Genomic DNA, 20,710 nt, shown 5'->3' with positions numbered 1-20,710 from the left:
AATTCCTTTTCCAAGCATTGTCAAGTTTGAAAAAAGAAACAACCACATCAGATCTCTTGGAAATAGCAATGACCAAACACATAAAACAAAACATTGAAACAATAAATGTTCAATTTCTTGGTTTTTTAATTTAAAACAATTGCAACAACATCTCATTCATATCTCCTCTTGTGGCAAGGAAGTCCTCTTCAAAACATGAGTAGTGTCTCAAGCAAACAATTTGGAACAGTGCAAACTTTATTTGATTGCAAACACTTCCAGGATACAGTAGTTAATCCCAAGTGATGGGAAAGGACTCATACACTGTTTCAATTGGATTTGAGGAGCAGGAAGGGAAAGTGTGAATAAGGGAGGAAATTAAAAGGCACATCAATTTCTACCATAATTTTGCATAGTCACTCAATGCTTCAGAAGACAGGAAAACTAGCAAAACTGTCACCGGGAAGGAGAACGGAAAGCAAAATTGGAGATTCAAATTGAAATACTTTGTTTGGAGTTTAATACAATGAACCGGTTCAAATATTTTAAAACACTTCCATAGTTTCCAGTGCTGTTTCCCACCACTGAGTGGTAGAAGCATAGCATGTGCATTTTTCAAACATTACAACTGTGTTTTCTCACTATAGTGTGCTGTCTACAATGGCAGCCATAATGAATCAGATACAACTCAGATACAAAAGCCACTGTGTATGGAGCAGGTGTGGAAAAATAATTAAAAATACTTGGAAAGGTGATTGAAAAAATAAGTTTTTCAAGTACTGAGAAACCTTGATGGGAAAAATCTGGAATTATGACAATTTTTGCAATTTGGAACTTGCACAAAATTTACAGGTGGTTGTTTGTGCATACAAAAGAGCACCTTCTGCACAAAAATACTGTATTTCTTTGATTTTAAAATGCATGTTTTCCCCAAAGAAACATCTCTAAAAACTGTGTGTGTCTTAGAGTCATGGGTGCACAAACACACATCTGTTGGTGGTACTGACATTTGTGCATCTCACAGTCAATGGTATCATCATTATTATCTAAGAATCAAAGAAATGTAGTAATTTTGTTATGCAGAAATATATTCTAGCAGAAAAAGCTGTGTCTTCAGAACAAGTGGTCATAGGAGCATTTCATGTAAAAATTTGTATGTCATTGTACAGAAAGATGTTTTCTGTGCAGCTCAATTTGCGGATTTAGCAGAGAAAAGTTCCAAATAGTGAATAGACTTTGAAAGTTTTTCAAAGTCTTTCTTATAGCAGGAAAAAAAATGCTGAAATTACTCATTTCCTTCCGTTAAAATAGAATTAGTGATTAATTTGAATTTTATCCCTAGTGTGGAGGCATTTAGAGAGTTTCAGACTGTCTGGGCTTAACTTTAAACACTAATTCTAGAAGACATAATTTAAAATCACTGAGGCAGATAATCAATGAACATTTTCTAGGGAAAATCCTAAATGCAATATACTAGGAATGAGGAAATCCACTCATGGGACTTCCACATACCTGAGAAGTAAATTGCATGCATGCACATACAGTCATTCTATCTATCTGGGAGGTAACAGTTACTATAGGCTGTTGCTGCTCACCTGAAATGTATCAATGATTATCATATATTGTTGGAACGAGACTTCATTTTTCAACTAATGGAAAAATTAAATCCATTAAATCAATGGAAATTTGGTAAGTCAACATTTATGTAAGCTGTACTGAGTCAACAAATGTACTCTAATTGGATTAACAGTTGGGTTGAAAAGGCCACGAAAAATACTATTTCAGAAAACCTTTTCTTCCTTAGTTTGCAAATCCAGCAAAATAAATTATGATAAAAAACAAACAATTTTGTAGGGAAGGCAATATGTTAAGAATGCATTTTAACCCATTATGCAACATAATGAAAACAGAATCGATGTGAATCTTATCTGCAATGTAAAACAAATCCCTGTATATAATCCACTGGAGAATTTTTCTACAGAAGTTCTGCTAAAATGTTATTGTACGTCTCTGTCCATCCTTGGTACATATGCAGAAAACCTCTTTGAGGAAGGTTTTGCTATTGGTTACAGCAAACATCAATATTCTCCTTTTATTCCAATATAATACCTGGCACACATTCTAAACAATTGCATTGATTTCAATGATATTTATGTATGGTAAGAGAAATTTCAGTTAATGTTCATCAGCAAAACAGACATCAGGCCTGAATGGTTTAGGCACCCATGACATTTATTTGTCTTTGTGCAGATGGCTTAAAATAGGGACATTCTATATGGATGAAGGATGCTTTCTTAAATATGCATGCTTCAAGTTTGAATGGGTTTTTCTGCTTCTCCAAAATGTTGATTCGAAACATGATGCTCAATATCCCAATTGCTGGCACTGGGAGCAAAGGATAAACAGTCTTGGCTACCAACCATATTTAAATAAAGTAAGCATAAATATTTCTCATGAGGAATCCTCCAAAAGGACCACAAAGAAACTCCCGCAAAACACAAACACATTTTTCAAATGCTTAGATTTAGTTGGAAGCTCCTAGGAAGTCATCTCACATGGATATAACGGCAGTGCTCTCCAATACTCATTTGGTGCATTGTGCTGAAGCTACACTACATCTGCAATGCAAGTGAAGTGGGCAGAACCAAGACTTTAAAAGCATGACACAAGAACTGACTCATAATCAACAACCATGTATCTAATACTGATTACCGAGTTTTCATTTTGGTAATTGTACCATAAAAGGGAAGCCACCCACTGAGGCTACAGGCTTTGTGTACACCAGGGGTGTCCACCTTTTGGCTTTCTTGGGACACATTGGCAGAAGAATAATTGTCTTGGACCACATGTAAAATACTAATCATAATTTGGGGGGGGGGGCTTTGACCATAATTTTCATGATATCTGTCACCACAGATATGCAAAAAAAGTCCTTGCATAATCCTAAATATATGCCACCCCATTTGGCGGGTATTTAAAAATTGTTGCGCATGTCTTCTGGTTGGACTGTTAGCAATTATAATGAAAATTACAAATGTATTGTCGAAGGCTTTCATGGCTGGAATCACTAGGTTCTTGTGGGTTTTTTCGGGCTATAGGGCCATGTTCTAGAGGCATTTCTCCTGACGTTTCGCCTGCATCTATGGCAAGCATCCTCAGAGGTAGTGAGGATGCTTGGCATAGATGCAGATCACTACCTCTGATGCAGATCACTACCTCTGAGGATGCTTGCCATAGATGCAGGCGAAACGTCAGGAGAAATGCCTCTAGAACATGGCCCTATAGCCCAAAAAAACCCACAAGAACCTAAAATTACAAATAATATTCCGATGGTTGTATTTGTAACATATTTGTAGATGTAACATACTTCCATTCTCTTGTCATCCACAAAGTTCACACTCGAAAATCGTGCAACCGAGTTACAACCCCACCCATAATGTTTTAAGTAAGTTTACAGTTTTGTGTTCGCAGGCATTGTGGGTTGCAGGTTGTACAAGCCTGGTGCACACTGATCCTGTCCTAATACAGTAGGATGTTAAAGCAAAACATCCCATTAAAATTTGGTTAAGGTAAATGGGGAGATAACACCATAATACTCGATATTTATGAGCATCCCATTTCATTTCAAAAAGACTGACAGAGAACACATTTCTGATAAGATTGTACACTTGCACCTGAGTCAGGTATTTCAGACTTCCACATTGTATGCAGAAGAATAAAATATAAATAGGATCATGTGGTGAAAGAATGAGAAACTTTTGGCAAAATGCATCTCTGCAAGCCTTCTGACAGTGATTGAATGTTGTCCTATTCATCGTTCTGCACTGTTTTTATTCATCACATGATTGAATGATCCCCCAAAACCTCTCTTCAATCAAATATGTGTGGATATACAGACAAGGGAGTTGTGTGGTGCACTGAAAGATTTAAGAAACTGCAGCAATAACAAAACACCTGTCACAACAGCTGCATGACATTTTAAAGAACAGTCTGACATTTAAGACTGGTTTTTTTTTTGCTTTGATATTAAACTTTGCAATACACACCCCCATGTCCTACACACTCACACACATTAACAACCTACTTTTGTTTTAGAAAGAACAATCTTATTGTAGATGCAGAGTTCCAATTATTTTCACCCATAAAGAGGAAGTTAGCAAAACAGTTCTCAGCTGCTTCAAGCTAGCCCTTGAGGTCACAAGATGCAAGAAAGGGTCATTTGGTTGCATTTCTCCATCAGTTCTCTGAGGTCTCATTTAAATAAAGTGAAATGCAAGCACCATAAGGCAAACCCAGACTCTGCAAAATATGACACTGTAATCATCAGAATAAGATGAATATTCCAGACAGGTTACCCAGACTAGAAAAAAAAGATGCACAAGGTCAACTGTTGTTCTGCATTCAAATGGGCTGGGAGCCTGGGACCTAAGACTGAGCCAGACCCGGCTATGAGATAGAAGAGCATCCCAATAGGCCTGCAGCAGTCTTGGTAAGTGAAGCAAGGCAGGAATGAGCAGAGGAAGAAACAAGACTTAAAATACAAGCGCTGGATCCAACTACTGACAACGCTGTTGTATTGGAAAGCCTCAATCTGCCTTCTCTGGATATTGGTTTCAAGGCAGCAATGTGCTATCCAATGCTTTAAGGGATCAAAGTTTCAAGAAATACCTGTAGCCCAAAACTTTCCACACAGTATAAGTATCTGTGTGTGTACATACAGCTCCTGAACATCTTGTATGAAGAAGCGTGTCATTACATCTTTATTTAGGAATGCCAGTTAATTTCCACAGTAGCAGATTAATTCAAACTACAGTAGAGTCTCTCTTATCCAACCTTTGTTTATCCGACATTCCATCTTACCCGACGCCCCCTTTTCCTCTAGCATTTCCCTTCAATTAAAGGAGCACTCCCCAACTCTCTCTCCATTCCCAATAAGTGAAAAAGGCAAGACGAGAAGGAGGAGGAGGGAGGAGAGAGGAGAGAGGAAAAGTGGAAAAGAGGCAGGACCGGAAGCAGAAGTGTCCTCCCTCCTTCCTTCTGTGATTTCCATGCTCCTCTTCTGTATCCGGGCACTTCCTGCTGGGCTGCTCTAGCCCTGAGGGGTTGCCTTGCCTTAACCCTTTAACCAGAAGCAACTTGCAGTTTCTCAAGTCACTCCTGACATGACAAAAAAAGGAACCCTTTGAGTCCCTGTTGTTAGTATTCTAGCATTGCATTGTATGGGTAACAGTAGAAGACTCCATATTATCTGACATTTTCGTTTAGCCAACATTTTGCCACCCATTTACATCGGATAAGCGAGACTCTACTGTACCTTGATTCATTTCCAAAGGGCATAGTTTTCTTCATGAAATTGTGAAAAGGAGGAAAGAAACCTCTCAAGCTCAACAATTCAAATAATCAACTAGAACCCTTTGCAAAACCATTTAAAAGTCCAAAAAGACATTCTGGGGTGTAGGTGGAAAGAACGAACAGTGAGGGCAAGCTTTTGGAAAGATCAATCCCACGAATCCAGGTGATTGGCTCCTTTGCAAACTGCTGATAAGTCACAATCATTGTTGGGGATTTTTTTAGAATTCTAAAATTAGGGTAACCTCATCAGCAGTTTTATCAAACTCGACTTCTGTACAAGGAAGATTTTTTAAAGAACTCAGCACTTACCAGAAAGCAGAAGAATATGCATGGCTACACATTGATGAAAATTAATTTCTCCATTGCTAATTCTGAAGAGTTGAATTTCATATACATTCTCTTCAAAAACCTCCCATTTTAAAAAACATGGAAAAGAAATGTGTGATACATATTCTTGAGTGGTATAAAACAGTAAAATAAAAGATGGCCACAGTAAACCCAAAATATGTGCAATTTCAGTTCATAGCCCACGTGACAGCCATTATACTTCTTTCTGGCAAGGGATCCTACCTGATTCAACACACTTATAGGTTCTCTTCACATCAATTCTTCCTCATAACATTGTGAATTTTTGCAGACTTAGGGGCTCTGGCCTCACATGGAACAAGGGAAGAAGGCACAAGAAAAACTAGGCACAAGGTGAGTACTTGCAAGCATTATGAAGGTATACATGTTGTGTTCCAATCCTCACCAACCAAGGAAAAACAACCAAATTGCAGCTTGCTGATCCACAGCCTCACATGAACTTAAAATGCTTACACAGAGCTCTTGCACATGAGAGCATTTATTTCCCAATGGGAGGAGCAGATACACACATACAAATGTGCATACTGATCCAGTGAAACTGATGAAATGATCACTTCTTTTAAGGGAGCTCCCAAACCATGAGCAAGTGGTGGGTCAAGGCAGAGACATTCGAGATATGTTTTCAAACCAACCAAAGCACCAAGTAAAATAAGAATGAACCTCCAAATTTTCTGTTGGCAACTTTAGCCTCAGGGATTAACCTTAACGACAAGCACTGATATTTTCAAAATATTCAGAGCTGCTGTTACATACCAGGATATGTAGATCTATATTCATTTTCCCTCCTAACCATGGAGATACAAAGCTCAAAGCTAAGCGATTTCCATGCCAGCAAACAGATTCTTCACCAAAAATTTAATGACTTCCATTCAGAACAGTGGCAAACTCCAAGTCAAACAAAGTCACTGACTATGATTGTTGACTTTGCAATAATTTCTGACGGTCAAAACCGAGCTGTGAGGTAAGAAGTGTGGGTTTTTTGGAGATTAGGATGGCTTTACGATTCCCAGTTGCTTGCTGCAAACTCCTCGTGTGATTAGAACAGTCTTATGGTCTCCACAAAATGTGTATATATTGTTAAATCCTCAAACACACTGTGACCTAAACAGAAATTTCTCCACTAAAGTTTAAGAAGGCATCAAATGACTGATCCTGATTTAAGCTATAAATAGTACCCAAATATTTGCCTTTTTTTTTTGGCAGTCCAAAGGCTTTGCTTGTTTCAAACAATATTTTTGGCAGAATAAAAAGGCTTATGGCTTCTTAAGGCCAGGAGACATCAATGAGGCCTAACTTGATATCCTGCGGTAGAAGTAAATATATCCCAACTCTCGAGGTGGTCGTTCGGAGGCACAAACTTTAAGGTCATTGTGGATCACCCACCTGAAAAGAGAGATGGGGAAGGAAGGAAGAAAGAAAGAGTAAGCCTCGTGAAAGTTACATTAAATGCCCAATTCCTGGAGTGCCTAAGAAGAAAAATGCCATTGCAAAGACAGCATTGTGTTGTCAAAGTCTTTCATGGCCAGAATCACTGGGTTGCTGTGAATTTTCCAGGCTGTATGGACAAGTTCCAGAAGCATTCTCTCCTGATGTTTCACCCACATCTATGGCAGTCATCCTCAGAGGTTGTGAGGTCTGTTGGAAACTAGGCAAGTGAGGTTTATATATTTGTGGAATGTCCAGGGTAGCAGAAAGAACTTTTGTCCATTTGAGGCAAGTGTGAATGTTGGATTGGCCACTTTGGTTAGCATTTAATGGCCTTGCAGCTTCAAAGCTTGGCTGGTTGTCACCTGGCGGGATCCTTTGTTGAGAGCTGTTAGCTGGCCCTGACTGAGTCTTGTCTGGAATTCCCCTGTTTTTTGGGTGTTGCTCTTTATTTACTGCAGAGTAATTCAACCTGAGAAGTGAGCCATAGCAGAGCACCTGATGAACCAACTTGGATACAGCATATAATTTGAGAACACAGAAATGCTGGACCCCTCTTAACAACCACCATGTCAGACTACATAGAGAAGCCACTGAAATTGTCCACAAGCACGTGGACAATTTCAACAGAAAGGAGGAAACCATGAAAATGAACAAAATCTGGCTACCAGCATTTTTTTAAAAAAACTTCAAAATCAGGACACTTGTCCGGTTTCCAACACACCTCACAACATCTGAGGATGCCTGCCATAGATGTGGGCAAAATGTCAGGAGAGAATGCTTCCGGAACATAATAATAATAATAATAATAATAATAATAATAATAATAATACAACAAAACTTTATTATATTCCACCCTTCTCACCTCAAAGGAGATTCAGGGCGGATCACAGTACATAAACACAGCAAACACTCAATGCCACTTTGTATAGACAATACACAGACAGTTAGTACAGAAGGAGATGCCATGGAAGGTTGAGCTCGAGTCCAGGGGGTGCTATTGCTCCATCCTCTATGACAAAGAGCTGTCAGCACTTCCTCCTTCCTTTTAGTCACCCAGCATTTTCTGATCTTCTTTCTTTATGGCATCGTAAAACACCTCCCCCACTTTTAGCGATACTTAATTTCTCTAATCACAGCTAAAGCTGTTTTCAAATTGCTTAGTTAAACAATGAGCTAGGCTGACAGTTGGCAGCTCATGCCAACCTGGGGATTCAAACTTGCAACCTTTTGGTTGATAGAGCTTATAATTGCTGATGATTTACCAGCTGTGCCCATGTTCATTCGTTCAGTCATCTCCGACTCTTTGTGACCTCATGGACCAGCCCATGCCAGAGCTCCCTGTCGGCCGTCACCACCCCCAGCTCCTTCAAGGTCAGTCCAGTCACTTCAAGGATGCCATCCATCCATCTTGCCCTTGGTCGACCCCTCTTCCTTTTGCCTTCCACTTTCCCCAGCATCATTGTCTTCTCTAGGCTTTCCTGTCTCCTCATGATGTGGCCAAAGTACTTCAACTTTGTCTCTAGTATCCTTCCCTCCAGTGAGCAGTCGGGCTTTATTTCCTGGAGGATGGACTGGTTGGATCTTCTCGCAGTCCAAGGCACTCTCAGCACTTTCCTCCAGCACCACAGCTCAAAAGCATCTATCTTCCTTCGCTCAGCCTTCCCTAAGGTCCAGCTCTCACATCCGTAGGTTACTACAGGGAATACCATGGCTTTGACTAGGCGGATCTTTGTTGCCAGTCTGATGTCTCTACTCTTCACTATTTTATTGAGACTGGACATTGCTCTCCTCCCAAGAAGTAAGCGTCTTCTGATTTCCTGGCTACAGTCTGCATCTGCAGTAATCTTTGCGCCTAGAAATACAAAGTCTGTCACAGCCTCCACATTTTCCCCCTCTATTTCCCAGTTGTCAATCATTCTTGTTGCCATAATCTTGGTTTTTTTGATGTTTAGCTGCAACCCAGCTTTTGCGCTTTCTTCTTTCACCTTGATTGTGCCCATACAGCCCGTAAAACTCATAGCAAGCCAAAGGAAGTATGGTTTTCTATGTCTATCAAGATTAGTAGACTCGGCAGTTCTAATTTGCAATCATACTATCAAAGCATTAAAATTTACTTTTTGACTACAACTCCCAGAATCCTCCAGCCATGGCCACACTGGCTGAAGCATACTCTGAAATCTAAGCCACTTCTTTCACATTTCAGCTCAAAGAGAGATATCAGATGGAAATGCTTGTTGTCTCCGAAAGCAGACAAACTTGCTGCCAATTCTAATTCAGATCTATCAAGTTTTCTCAACTGATGTTCTTAACTTGCTGCCATTTTGCAGACCTTTCTCCAAAGTCTGGAAAAAGCACTTTGTTCCAGACTATGGCTCCCTGACTTTCACAATCAGTACGGCCACAGGGGAGTGTAGAAGTTGGAGCTGAAATCAGTAATTTTTCCAAGTTCTGCTTTGTTCCTGTTCTAAGAGGACTGGGAGTTAAGTCCAGAGATCTGTAGGCAGGTGCTACATTTTGCACAAAGAAGTAAAATCGCTGAGATACTGACATTCACTTCAGTAAGCTCAGGGCAGATAATCTTGTCAAAAGGAACCCAGCACGGTGACAACAGCAGTGTACCTCGGGAGACAAAATCCTAATGGAAATAAGAAACAATGACATCTGCGTATCCTCACCGGAGAAGAGTTATATGGCTCTTGACTAGTAAAAGAGAATTGCATTTGTCTTTTAAATACCAATCCTAATTTGGAAACCAATCCCATTCGTATTGATGGAACTTACTTCATCTTTCCCTGAAATGTCAAACTCAAGAGCTTCCGTCAATCGTGAACAGAATGTCAAGTTAATTAAGCGAGTGGTCGTGACCATGACTTACCTCCCTTCCTTTTTGAGATGACAAACGTAATGGCCACTCATTGTCGATGTTCCCATGTGGCTGATGAACCCAAAGAGTTCATATCCTATACAGGGAAATATCAAATAGGATAAATAAAGATGCAAGAGCTGTTCTTATCAAGCCAAATTTAGAAAGCTATTGGGTCTGATGTCTTTTATATACTATTTCTATCTTCCTAGGGAGCAAGAATTATATTTAGATGCATGCCCCAAAATTAGGTTCAATAGTGACACAGGTAGCCACAAAATACTACAAAAGGAGAATGCGGATGAGCTCCCTCTGTCAGCTCCAGCTCCCCATGTGGGGACATGAGAGAAGCCTCCCACAAGGATGGTAAAACATCAAAAAAACCCAGGTGTTCCCTGGGCAATGTCCTTGCAGGCGATCAATTCTCTCACACCAGAAGCAACTTGCAGTTTCGCAAATTGCTCTTGACACACACACAAAATACCACAAAACAAACATGCACATTTTTCATGATATTTACTTGTATCTCCTAAAATGTAATTGAACATAGATTCCTGGAACCTGGCAACCTACAAAAATGCTGTAAAATATACACATATGAGGTTGTCATATGTGAACACCTACCACGTAAGAGCCCCCGGTGGAGCAGTAGGTTAAACCCCTGTGCCGGCAGGACTGAAGACCGACAGGTTGCAGGTTCAAATCTGGGGAGAGGTGGATGAGCTCCCTCTATCAGCTCCAGCTCCTCATATGGGGACATGAGAGAAGCCTCCCACAAGGATGATAAAAACATCAAATAATCCGGACGTTCCCTGGGCAACGTCCTTGCAGACGGCCAATTCTCTCACACCAGAAGTGACTTGTAGTTTCTCAAGTCACTCTTGACACGACCAAAAAAAACCAAAAAACCCTACCACGTGTTCTGAAGTTTCTTCTCTGAAAAAGGAATCATGATGTAACAGCTCTCAAACACACCTAGGTTTCCCTGGATTAGGGCAATCTGTTCCCAAATGTTGATCTTGAACATGGCTCCTTAAAACCCTAATTTACTTAGTTCGGGGCCTTCCAGGCTTATGTGGCCTTCCAGAATTTGCTGGACTACAGCATCCAGCATTGCTCATTACTGGCTATACTGATTTATAGCATCCAGACTGCATGATATCCACCTAATTCATTCAATATTTATCCTACCCTTCTGTTAATTCAGTTAATTCAATTTGAGAAATGCGGAATCAAGTGCTACTGGCACGCAAGTTCAAGCTATGATACTTTTCGCTATCCACCAATCCTTAGCTGCAGCCAAATAGCTCCATCGTGTGGTCAGTTTTAGATTTTTTCTGCAAATCTGAAATCTTTTTCCTGCAAATCCTTTTACCCCAGGATAAAAAGTGAATGTTATGAACACATTCATAAACGAAGGTAAGAGTTGAATGTCCTCTGGCAAGACTGATTGCAGTGGGCCCTTGGTGACGACTGGGGTTTGGTCCCAGGACCCCAGTGGATACCAAAATCTGTGGATGCTCAAAATTGCCTTCCTTACAGGTAAAGTTCCCCCTGACATTAAATCTAGTCATGTCCGACTCTGACGAGTGGTGCTCATTTCTAAACTAAAGGGCCGGCATTGTCCATAGTCGCCTCCAAGGTCATGTGGTTGGCATGAGAGCATGGAGCACCGTTACCTTCTCACCGGAGTGGTACCTACTGATCTACTCACATTTGCATGTTTTCAAACTGCTAAGTTGGCAGAAGCTGGTGCTAACAGCAGATGCTCACCCCACTCCCTAGATTTGAACTGCTGACCCTTCAGTCACCAAGTTCAGCAGTTTAACCCGCTATGTCACCAAGGACTCCTTATATAAAATAGCAAAATCAAGGGTTGCTTTTTGGATTAAAAAAATATTTTCAAGCTGTGCCTGGTTGAATTTGTGGATGCACAATTTGTGGCTATGGAAGGTCAACTGTAATATGTTTCAGTAGTTGCCTGGGACAAACTATATAGGCTAAACTGAAAGGTTATCAAATCATCTGTCCAAATCCCAAAATTGACCATGACTTCCATTCCCTCTTTTACATTTACCCCCATGTTTGGTTCCTTCTAACATGTGTGTATATGTTACTGATCAAAACCTTTCCATTTTATGTCTTTCAAAATAGTCTTTACCTGGCAGATAGACAGATCAGACTTCAAGATGTTGGTAATCTCAATTTTGAGAGTGGGGAAGAAATCAGATGAGAAGAGGAAATAGAGTGAGCTAGATCAGGCATGAGCAAACTTGAGACCTCCAGGTGTTTTCGACTTCAACTCCCACAATTCCTAACAGCCTCAGGTACATTCTCCCCCCTCCCTCTCAGCCCCATAAGCGGCTGAGGGGGGAAAGGAAAGGGCTTGAGGCTGTTAGAAATTGTGGGCGTTGAAGTCCAAAACACCTGGAGGGCCCAAGTTTGTCCATGCCTAGGTTAGATTCAAGTGGTACATAAACATTCAGAAACAGATTCAGTGTATCCACTCTAGATGGAATGAGCAACTGCATTTAGGTCAACAGGATATCCAAAAAGCAAACCTTGATTTTGCAAACTGTATATAAGGGACATTATTTTACTATGCCATTGTATATAATGGACTTGAGCATCTATGGATTTTAGTATCCACAGAGGGACCTGGAACCAAACTTCAGCAAATAACAAGGGCCCGTTGTGCAGGAATTACATCTGGAAATAAATAAATGTGATGCACATAACAACTGAAGCAAAATTTTCAAGGTACACTTACGTCCAGATCCATCCTTGATCTTGGGCCCCTCTGGGTCAGATTCTGCAAGGAGGTTGGCATTCACGTGGTTCTCTATGTCCATGGCTTCAGAACTGGTTTCATTTGCCTCTTCTGGCTCTGGGTGACTGAAGATCCAGTCTAATGCATGTTCCAAGTTGTTGTTCTGGGAGCCAAAGTAGCAGAGAAAAACAAGACAGCCAGGGGCAATCAGTATCTCTCCCACTACTGAAATTTGTTCACTCCTTAAATGAGCCAAAAGAAACCCACTGAGCAAGATAATCTCATTTCTTGCTTTGTCTGCTCTCATTTAATAAACAGCAAACACCTTGCAGCAAACACCTTTTCTCAACCTCTAGGAAAGAAATGCATATACCATCATCTCTTTCCTCTCCATGGAGGTCCATCTGGTGAGGATGAAGACTGTATAATTCTGTGCATCTGGTTTGAATAAGATTTCACAATAAATGAAGTTTGGATGATAAACTGAGATTTCTATTTTTGAAATACCATTTTTTTCCGCTGTGCCTCCTCTTGTTTGTTGTCTCACTCTTCCCTATCATCCCAACTCTGCCCACACGCTTTCATTTTCTTCTGTACTTGAAATTCATGTTCCCGAGTCATCTACCAACTTTTCCTATTATTATTATTATTATTAATAATAATAATAATAATAATATTTCTATCTTGCCTGTCTCCCTATAGGGACTCAAAGCAGCTAACAAATATGACACCTAATAAAATGTATTATTATTATTATTATTATTATTTTACTGACACTATTATTTATTTATTTATTTATTTATTTATTTATTTCTAGCCCACGTTCTCTCCCCAGAGATACTCAGGGCAGCCTACAAAAAAAAAATCAACAGTGGCAAACATTCAATGCCATAAACAATAAATAATAAAGCATTATACATACAATTAAAAACACAAATAACAATGAAACAATTGTAAGTGGATACAAAAGTTAAAATACAGCTAAAACACAAGGAACACTAATGAAATGAAACAAAGAAAGCTTGTCTGTGGGCCAAGAAAGGTCAAGTTTTCATATACTTCTTGCAGATGCAAGATCATAGAAGTGAGAAAGAAGGTCTTTACCTATTACTAGTTGGCTCATGCATATGATCAAGACCTCTCCTTATTAATTTTAAAAGTAACTTCTCGGCACTTTTCAAACTCCCAAAAACACAACTTTCTCAGTGTTTATCTGTTTCTATTATCTGTTAGCACGTCAACGACTTAAATCAAGAAATAGTTTTCTACGATCTACAGAGACACTCTCTGGAACACCTCAGCAAACGAGAGTCCAAAAGTGGCAGGCTCAAACCCAGAGCCTCAATCAATGGCTGATACCCAATTAGAGACTCCCCCTAGGCACACAGAAAACTGGGCGACTTGGAAGGCGCTGAACAGACTGCGCTCTGGCACCATGAGATGCAGAGCCAACCTTCAGAAATGGGGCTACAAAATGGAATCCACAACATGCGAGTGTGGAGAAGAGCAAACTACAGACCACCTGCTGCAATGCAACCTGATCCCTGCCACATGCACAATGGAGGACCTTCTTGCGGCGACACCAGAAGCACTCCAAGTGGCCAGATACTGGTCAAAGGACATTTAATCAACTATCAAGCTTGCAAATTTTGTGCCTTTTGTATGTTTGTTTGTTTGTTTGTTTGTTCTGTCAAAAATGTAATACAACTGTTCAGTTGCCTGACACGATAAATAAATAAATAAATAATCTGTTAGAGGAAGCAATCTTCTCATGCTTCCTCTATTTGTAATGTGTTGTTTTATAACCTGAAGCATATGTCTTATTTGTGGTTTGCAGTTACTCCTCTCTATATACTTAAAGCAGTGGGAGGGGCTGCAGGTTGCATGACTGACTCAGTGACAATTTAGAATGTTTAGTTTCTAAACAGGATGACAGTTAGGGAATGTCATTTGAGAAGTGTATTGTGCCTTGAAAGAGGTTGAGTAAAGAAGTCTGTCAGAGTACAAAATCTCATGTTAAGAAGTTAGAAATTATTGAGGCTTGTGTTTTATTTGTAAGTAAACTCTTATTGAAGAGAGCTGCATAAAGCAACATAGTTTATGAAGAAAGGTTATAAGTTCATGATACAAACTTTCTGAAATGTTACTGACATTTTTAACCCTTGGCAAGAAATGTGCCTGTATCTTTAAATACATGAAGTTATCCGTAAACAGAACTTGTTATATATAAAAGAAGTCTGCTTGCTTCATTGTCTGCTGGAAGTATCAAACAGAAACAAAATATCTACATGCCCAGGGATCATCTATTACCAAATAAACTCTTTTGCCCTGATTGGGTTGTGATCCTAACAGTTCGTGATCTATACCCCAATGGTCAGCTATCCTAACAGATAATTCCCAATATTATCTTAGACAGACAAAGAACTTTGAAAAGGCCAACTTAAAATAAAAGGAAGAAAAGTAGAAAAAATTTAAAATCTCTCAGCAGTACAGTAGAGTCTCGCTTATCCAACATAAATGGGCTGGCAGAACATTGGATAAGTGAAAAATGTTGGATAATAAGAAGGGATTAAGGAAAAGCCTATTATACATCAAATTATGTTATGATTTTACAAATTAAGCACAAAAACATCATGTTTTACAACAAAAGAACATGTTTAAAAATGAGCCAACAATGTGATGTGACGGCAAAAAAAGCCAATGGGATTTTTGCCTGCATCAATAGGAGCATAGTGTCTAGATCAGTGGTTCTCAACCTGGGGTCCCCAGATGTTTTTGGCCTACAACTCCCAGAAATCCCAGCCAGTTTACTAGCTGTTAGGATTTCTGGGAGTTGAAGGCCAAAAACATCTGGGGACCCCAGGTTGAGAACCACTGGTCTAGATCTAAGGAAGTAATGCTACCCCTCTATTCCGCTTTGGTTAGACCCCACCTGGAATATTGTGCCCAATTCTGGCCACCACAATTCAAGAGAGATATTGACAAGCTGGAATATGCCCAGAGGAGAGCGACTAAAATGATCAAGGGTCTGGAGAACAAGCCCTATGAGGAGCAGCTTAAGGAGCTGGGCATGTTTAGCCTGAAGAAGAGAAGGCTGAGAGGAGATATGATAGCCATGTATAAATATGTGAGAGAAAGCCACAGGGAGGAGGTAGCAAGCTTGTTTTCTGCTTCCCTGGAGACTAGGACACGGAACAATGGCTTCAAACTACAAGAAAGGAGATTCCACCTGAACATGAGGAAGAACTTCCTGACTGTGGGAGCCGTTCAGCAGTGGAACTCTCTGCCCCGGAGTGTGGTGGAGGCTCCTTCTTTGGAAGCTTTTAAACAGAGGCTGGATGGCCATCTGTCAGGCATGATTTAAATGCAATGTTCCTGCTTCTTGGCAGGGGGTTGGACTGGATGGCCCATGAGGTCTCTTCCAACTCTTTGATTCTATGATTCTAACTGGGTTGTTTTAGGCACATCGCACTCTGTCAGCCTCAGAGGAAGCCAGTGTTAAGCCCCTTTATGAAGAAATCTTTCCAAGAAAATCCCAGGAAACAACTTGATCTCATTATAAGAAACAAAATTCTTTTTCTTTTCTCTTTTAGTCTTATTCTGTTTGCATTTCATCACCGCTTAAGACTGAATTGGTACAGCACTTCAATGATTTCAAGCACTGAAGAAATAATTCATCAGAACATCCAAAAGAATGACAAATGAAGGACCTCCTAGAGTTTGAAAAGTGCTTCTCTATGCTGGATAAAACAGAAAAGTTTGCTAAGGAAGCTATCTTACTTTAATAAATCCCTGTGAAAGAATACTCAGCAACAAATAAAAAAAATTGCTTGATGTATATTTATGATAAGGTACTTCTTGGGAGGAGAGCAATGACCAATCTCAATTAAATAGTGAATAGTAGAGATATCACACTGGCAAGGAAGGTCCACATAGTTAAAGTGGTGGTATTTCCCATGATAACCTATGGATGTGAAATAAGGAAGGCTGAGTGAAAGAAGATAGACACTTTGAACTTTGGTGTTGGAGGAAATTCTGAGAGTGCCTTGGACCACGAGAAGATCCAACCAGTCCATCCTCCAGGAAATAAAGCCCGACTGCTCCTTGGAGGGAAGGATATTAAAGGCAAAGATGAAGTACTTTGGTCACATAATGAGAAGACAGGAAAGCTTGGAGAAAACAATGATGCTAGGGAAAATGCAAGGAAAAAGGAAGAGAGGCCCACCAAGGGCAAGATGGATGGATGGTATCCTTGAAGTTACTGGCTTGATTTCAAAGGAGCCGGGAGTGGCCACGGCTGACAGGGAGCTCTAGCGTGGGCTGGTTCATGAAGTCATTAAGAGACAGAGGCGACTGAATGAATAAACAACAAAACAGGTCAACAATTTAATACCCCAGACCAAAAGTAATTCAAGATCTCTCTCTATCCAATTTGATGCTGCCTCCATGGTTGCTGTAAACTGTACCAGCCTCTGAAAGTCATATGTGATGATGCGTCCAAGTGGAAAATGTTTGCATCTCTGCTATAGATAGACCCAAAACAATTTGTTGGATGACTTACTGTTGCCCGAAGCGCCCGGAGAGCTATGTTCCGTTGGAAGCCCATAGAAGCAATGATGGCAACCATCTCTTCTGGAGGCTGGTTATCCAGCCCAGCAAATCCTGGCTTATCTGCCCCAGGAAAAGCAGCTCCAGCATAGCCAGGGATGAGTAAGGGTTCTGCAAAATCTGGAATGTATATAGCAAATATTCACATCTACTTAAAAAGAACAGCTGGTTATTTATGAAAAATTTTATAAGTATTTCCCATAATAAAATGTATTCATTTCTTTAAAAGAGAGGTAAACAAGCTGCACCATCTGTGTGAGCAACACTGTTGAGAAATAGAGAGAGAGGCAGAGGTTCAGTGTATCCAGTCTGTCTATATCATGCCAATTTTGCCTAGCCACCATCAGTGAATAGAAATAAAGGGACATTTGTTAATTGGAAGAGAGCTCCCTTTCTCTATCTGGCCATCCATGAAACACTACTGTGCAGATATGTGGACTAGTATATAATTTTGTAAATGAATTACAGTACAGTCTTGCTTATCCAACATAAACAGGCCGGCAGAACATTGGATAAGCAAAAATGTTGGATAATAAGGAGGGATTAAGGAAAAGTATACTAAACATCAAATTATGTTATGATTTTATGATTAAGCACCAAAACATCATTTTTTACAACCAATCAACAGAAAAAGCAGTTCAGTACATGGTAACATTATGTAGTGATTACTGTATTTACGAATTTAGCACCAAAACATTGCAATGTATTGAAACTGCTGTGGATTCAGGCGGGAGGAAAACTGCATTGGATAATACAGAACGTTGGATGGCTGAAGGTTGGATAAGTGAGACTCTGCTGTACTTCACAAAGCTGCCACTGTCACTTGGGAACAACAGCTGGGTTGGCCTTTCTTTCATGCTATGTTTGAGGGCTTCATGGAGCATCTTGCTGGCCATTGTAAGAAAGGATACTGGACTAAACTGATGTTTAACCTGACTCGTAATAACTTTTCCAAGCTCTGGTCTGATCTAGCAGGATTCTTCTTCCATTTTATTGATCTATTTACAAGCCTCCACAGCAGACAGCTAGATAATCCATATCTATGATTACAGTACTTAGCCAAGCTAAGTAAAGTTTGTAAAAGATGTTGGGGAACCTGGGCTTTGCTTACGAAAGAGATACACAGATCTCTCTGCATCAAACACAAAGATATGTACTGTGCAGACATTCAGACTACAGACCTGGTTCTTCCATGTGTGCAATGATCCAGTTGAAAGCCACCTCCGCCCCCATGTTGCCAGTATAATAAACAGCCTTTCGGCAAGCTTCCAGTGGGAATCCCATCTCTGCTAGCTGCATCACGGAGGATTCATCAATGTCTGGTGCTAAGAGAGAGAACAGTTCAAGCATGAAAACTTTATCTCTGTCCTCTACCAATGGTAAGGGTTTTGTTCATCTTGTGGCACTTAATGTGTAAATCACCGGGATTGTGGCGCAACTGGCTGAGTGTCAGCTGCATTAAGATCACTCTGACCAAAAGGTCATGAGTTCGAAGCCAGCCCGGGCTGGAGTGGGTATCCAGCCATTGTGTAGCCCGTTGTCGACCTTTGCAACCCGAAAGACAGTTGCATCTGTCAAGTAGGAAAATAAGGTACCACCTTGTGTGGGAGGCTAAATTTAACTAATTTATGAGGCCATAAAGAAAAAAGACTCCGGGGAATGTGGAATGCGGAAGAACTTCATTGGTGTCGTTGATGGACGATGAAAAGCAGCAGCTCCCCTGGTGGCCAGAAAAAAAAAAGTTAAATAGCCTCGGTGTATTTGTCTGTTAAACGTTGTTTGTCAAACTGGCATTGAATGTTTGCCATATATGTGTTTACTGTAATCCGCCCTGAGTCCCCTGCGGGGTGAGAAGGGCGGAATATAAGAACTGTAAATAAATAAATAAATAAATCATAAAGGATACAGACTATGCTCCTGGCAGTTCACCCCTGCATGGAACTGCACCTTAAGTACTTGGTTTGATGTTCAATTTTGCACTGAGTGTAAACAGAGAAAGAAACACCTGTGGAAGGTCTTGCACTCACACAAACTCAGGCTTACTCTGAGAAACATCAAAGCACCCGGCACTATTCACTCGAAAAATCACTTCCTGTCCTATTGAAATGAAAGTGTACGTACGGCCATCAGCTACTAAAACATAAATGCCAATCATCATGCAAGACAATACTGAAAACACAAAAGTCTTGGTCGCCCAAGCTTTTTAGTACTCAAAGTGCTCTAGGTTTTAAGAGCCACTCACACAAAATTGCTGTGACCTCACAATAGTGTCACCTTTGCTTGCAAAAAGGGTGAAATAAAGGCAGTCGCCTCAATCTTTCAGCTTGCAGAAGCTTAGATAGGCTTGGAAGTATTACTTTTTACAAAATACAGTAAGATCCCTGTATTGGCTAAAGATACATTCACATCTGGACCACAGTTATATAAAACTACAGATATGACTGAACACCTTAAATTGTCTCACTTCTTGTCCCAGCATATTGTACAGTTCATTGGAGGATCTAAAGATATTTTTAATAGGTATTCTCTATAGGAAATTGCTAGAACAGATTATTGCCCAGTGCCATGCTAACAACCAAGACTCTTTTTAGCCTGATATATAAATCTAATATTCTGTCTATGGCTTGAGCAGGAAAAGATGTCAGAGAAAACTAATATTTCCAGTTTTTAGACCTAACCATAGGACAAAAGAAGAGAAAATATGAGCAGCCATAGATATCTCTATACTACTCCATAATACTAAGATTTCTTCAGACATTCAAATACACATAATAGCGTAGTTAATAGCCAAAAGGGAAGAGCTTCCATGCATCTCTCAGCAGACACAGAGTCCCTGTGAACAGCAGCAAATATTCACTGCAATCCCCACTTCAAAATAAATACATAAATAAAGCTAGCATTGTGTAATAAAATACATACACTCCATGAAATGGTTCTTTGTGCCATCTGGAAATATAAAAAATCAAAATGAGAGAGACAGGGTACGGGCAATGAGATGGTCTGAGAGAGAAAGTTGGCCAGTTCTGCCCTGGGTTTGAAGACTAAATCAGAGCTTTGGAGTCAAAGTCTTGTTCATTCCTTATAGGTGCTATCTTCCATAAGACTAGAAACAGAAGGCTTCAGATTTAGATATGGAGACTTTCACCACTGGCTTAATGTTTGGCCAATGTTATGTGCAGCTCTCCTTTCTCTGCAATTTTCAAAATATCCCTGCCTCCCTGCTTTCTATAAGCTTGTCTTCTGAACATAGAAGCCATATCAAGTTGTCTTCTCTGAATTACGGCAAATTCCAGCCTGCCTTGTGCCACATTCTGCATGGCCCATTTCAGTAATCTTTTTGGTCC

General features: G+C 40.2%; 1 protein-coding gene across 2 annotated transcripts in view; it reads right to left on the bottom strand.

The window, feature by feature from the left end:
* Positions 1–108: 108 nt before the first annotated feature.
* USP13 (ubiquitin specific peptidase 13) overlaps positions 109–20,710 on the bottom strand; it is a 123,287-nt gene continuing 102,685 nt past the window's right edge. The window contains exons 16-21 of one of the 2 annotated variants that reach the window (XM_060767467.2): positions 20,286–20,312; positions 18,548–18,691; positions 17,320–17,486; positions 12,759–12,921; positions 10,001–10,085; positions 109–7,080 (exon numbers count right to left, since the gene is read on the bottom strand). In XM_060767467.2, the coding sequence (XP_060623450.2) occupies positions 6,987–7,080; positions 10,001–10,085; positions 12,759–12,921; positions 17,320–17,486; positions 18,548–18,691; positions 20,286–20,312 (680 nt within the window). In that variant the 3' untranslated portion in view covers positions 109–6,986. The remainder of the gene's footprint in view (positions 7,081–10,000; positions 10,086–12,758; positions 12,922–17,319; positions 17,487–18,547; positions 18,692–20,285; positions 20,313–20,710) is intronic. The other variant, XM_060767468.2, reaches the window with a different exon arrangement.

The sequence above is a fragment of the Anolis sagrei genome, chromosome 3 (assembly GCF_037176765.1).
Source record: "Anolis sagrei isolate rAnoSag1 chromosome 3, rAnoSag1.mat, whole genome shotgun sequence".
NCBI classification, from domain to species: Eukaryota; Metazoa; Chordata; class Lepidosauria; order Squamata; family Dactyloidae; genus Anolis; species Anolis sagrei.
The sequence above is the reverse complement of the archived record's forward strand: the minus strand, read 5'-3'. Positions and strand labels throughout refer to the sequence as shown.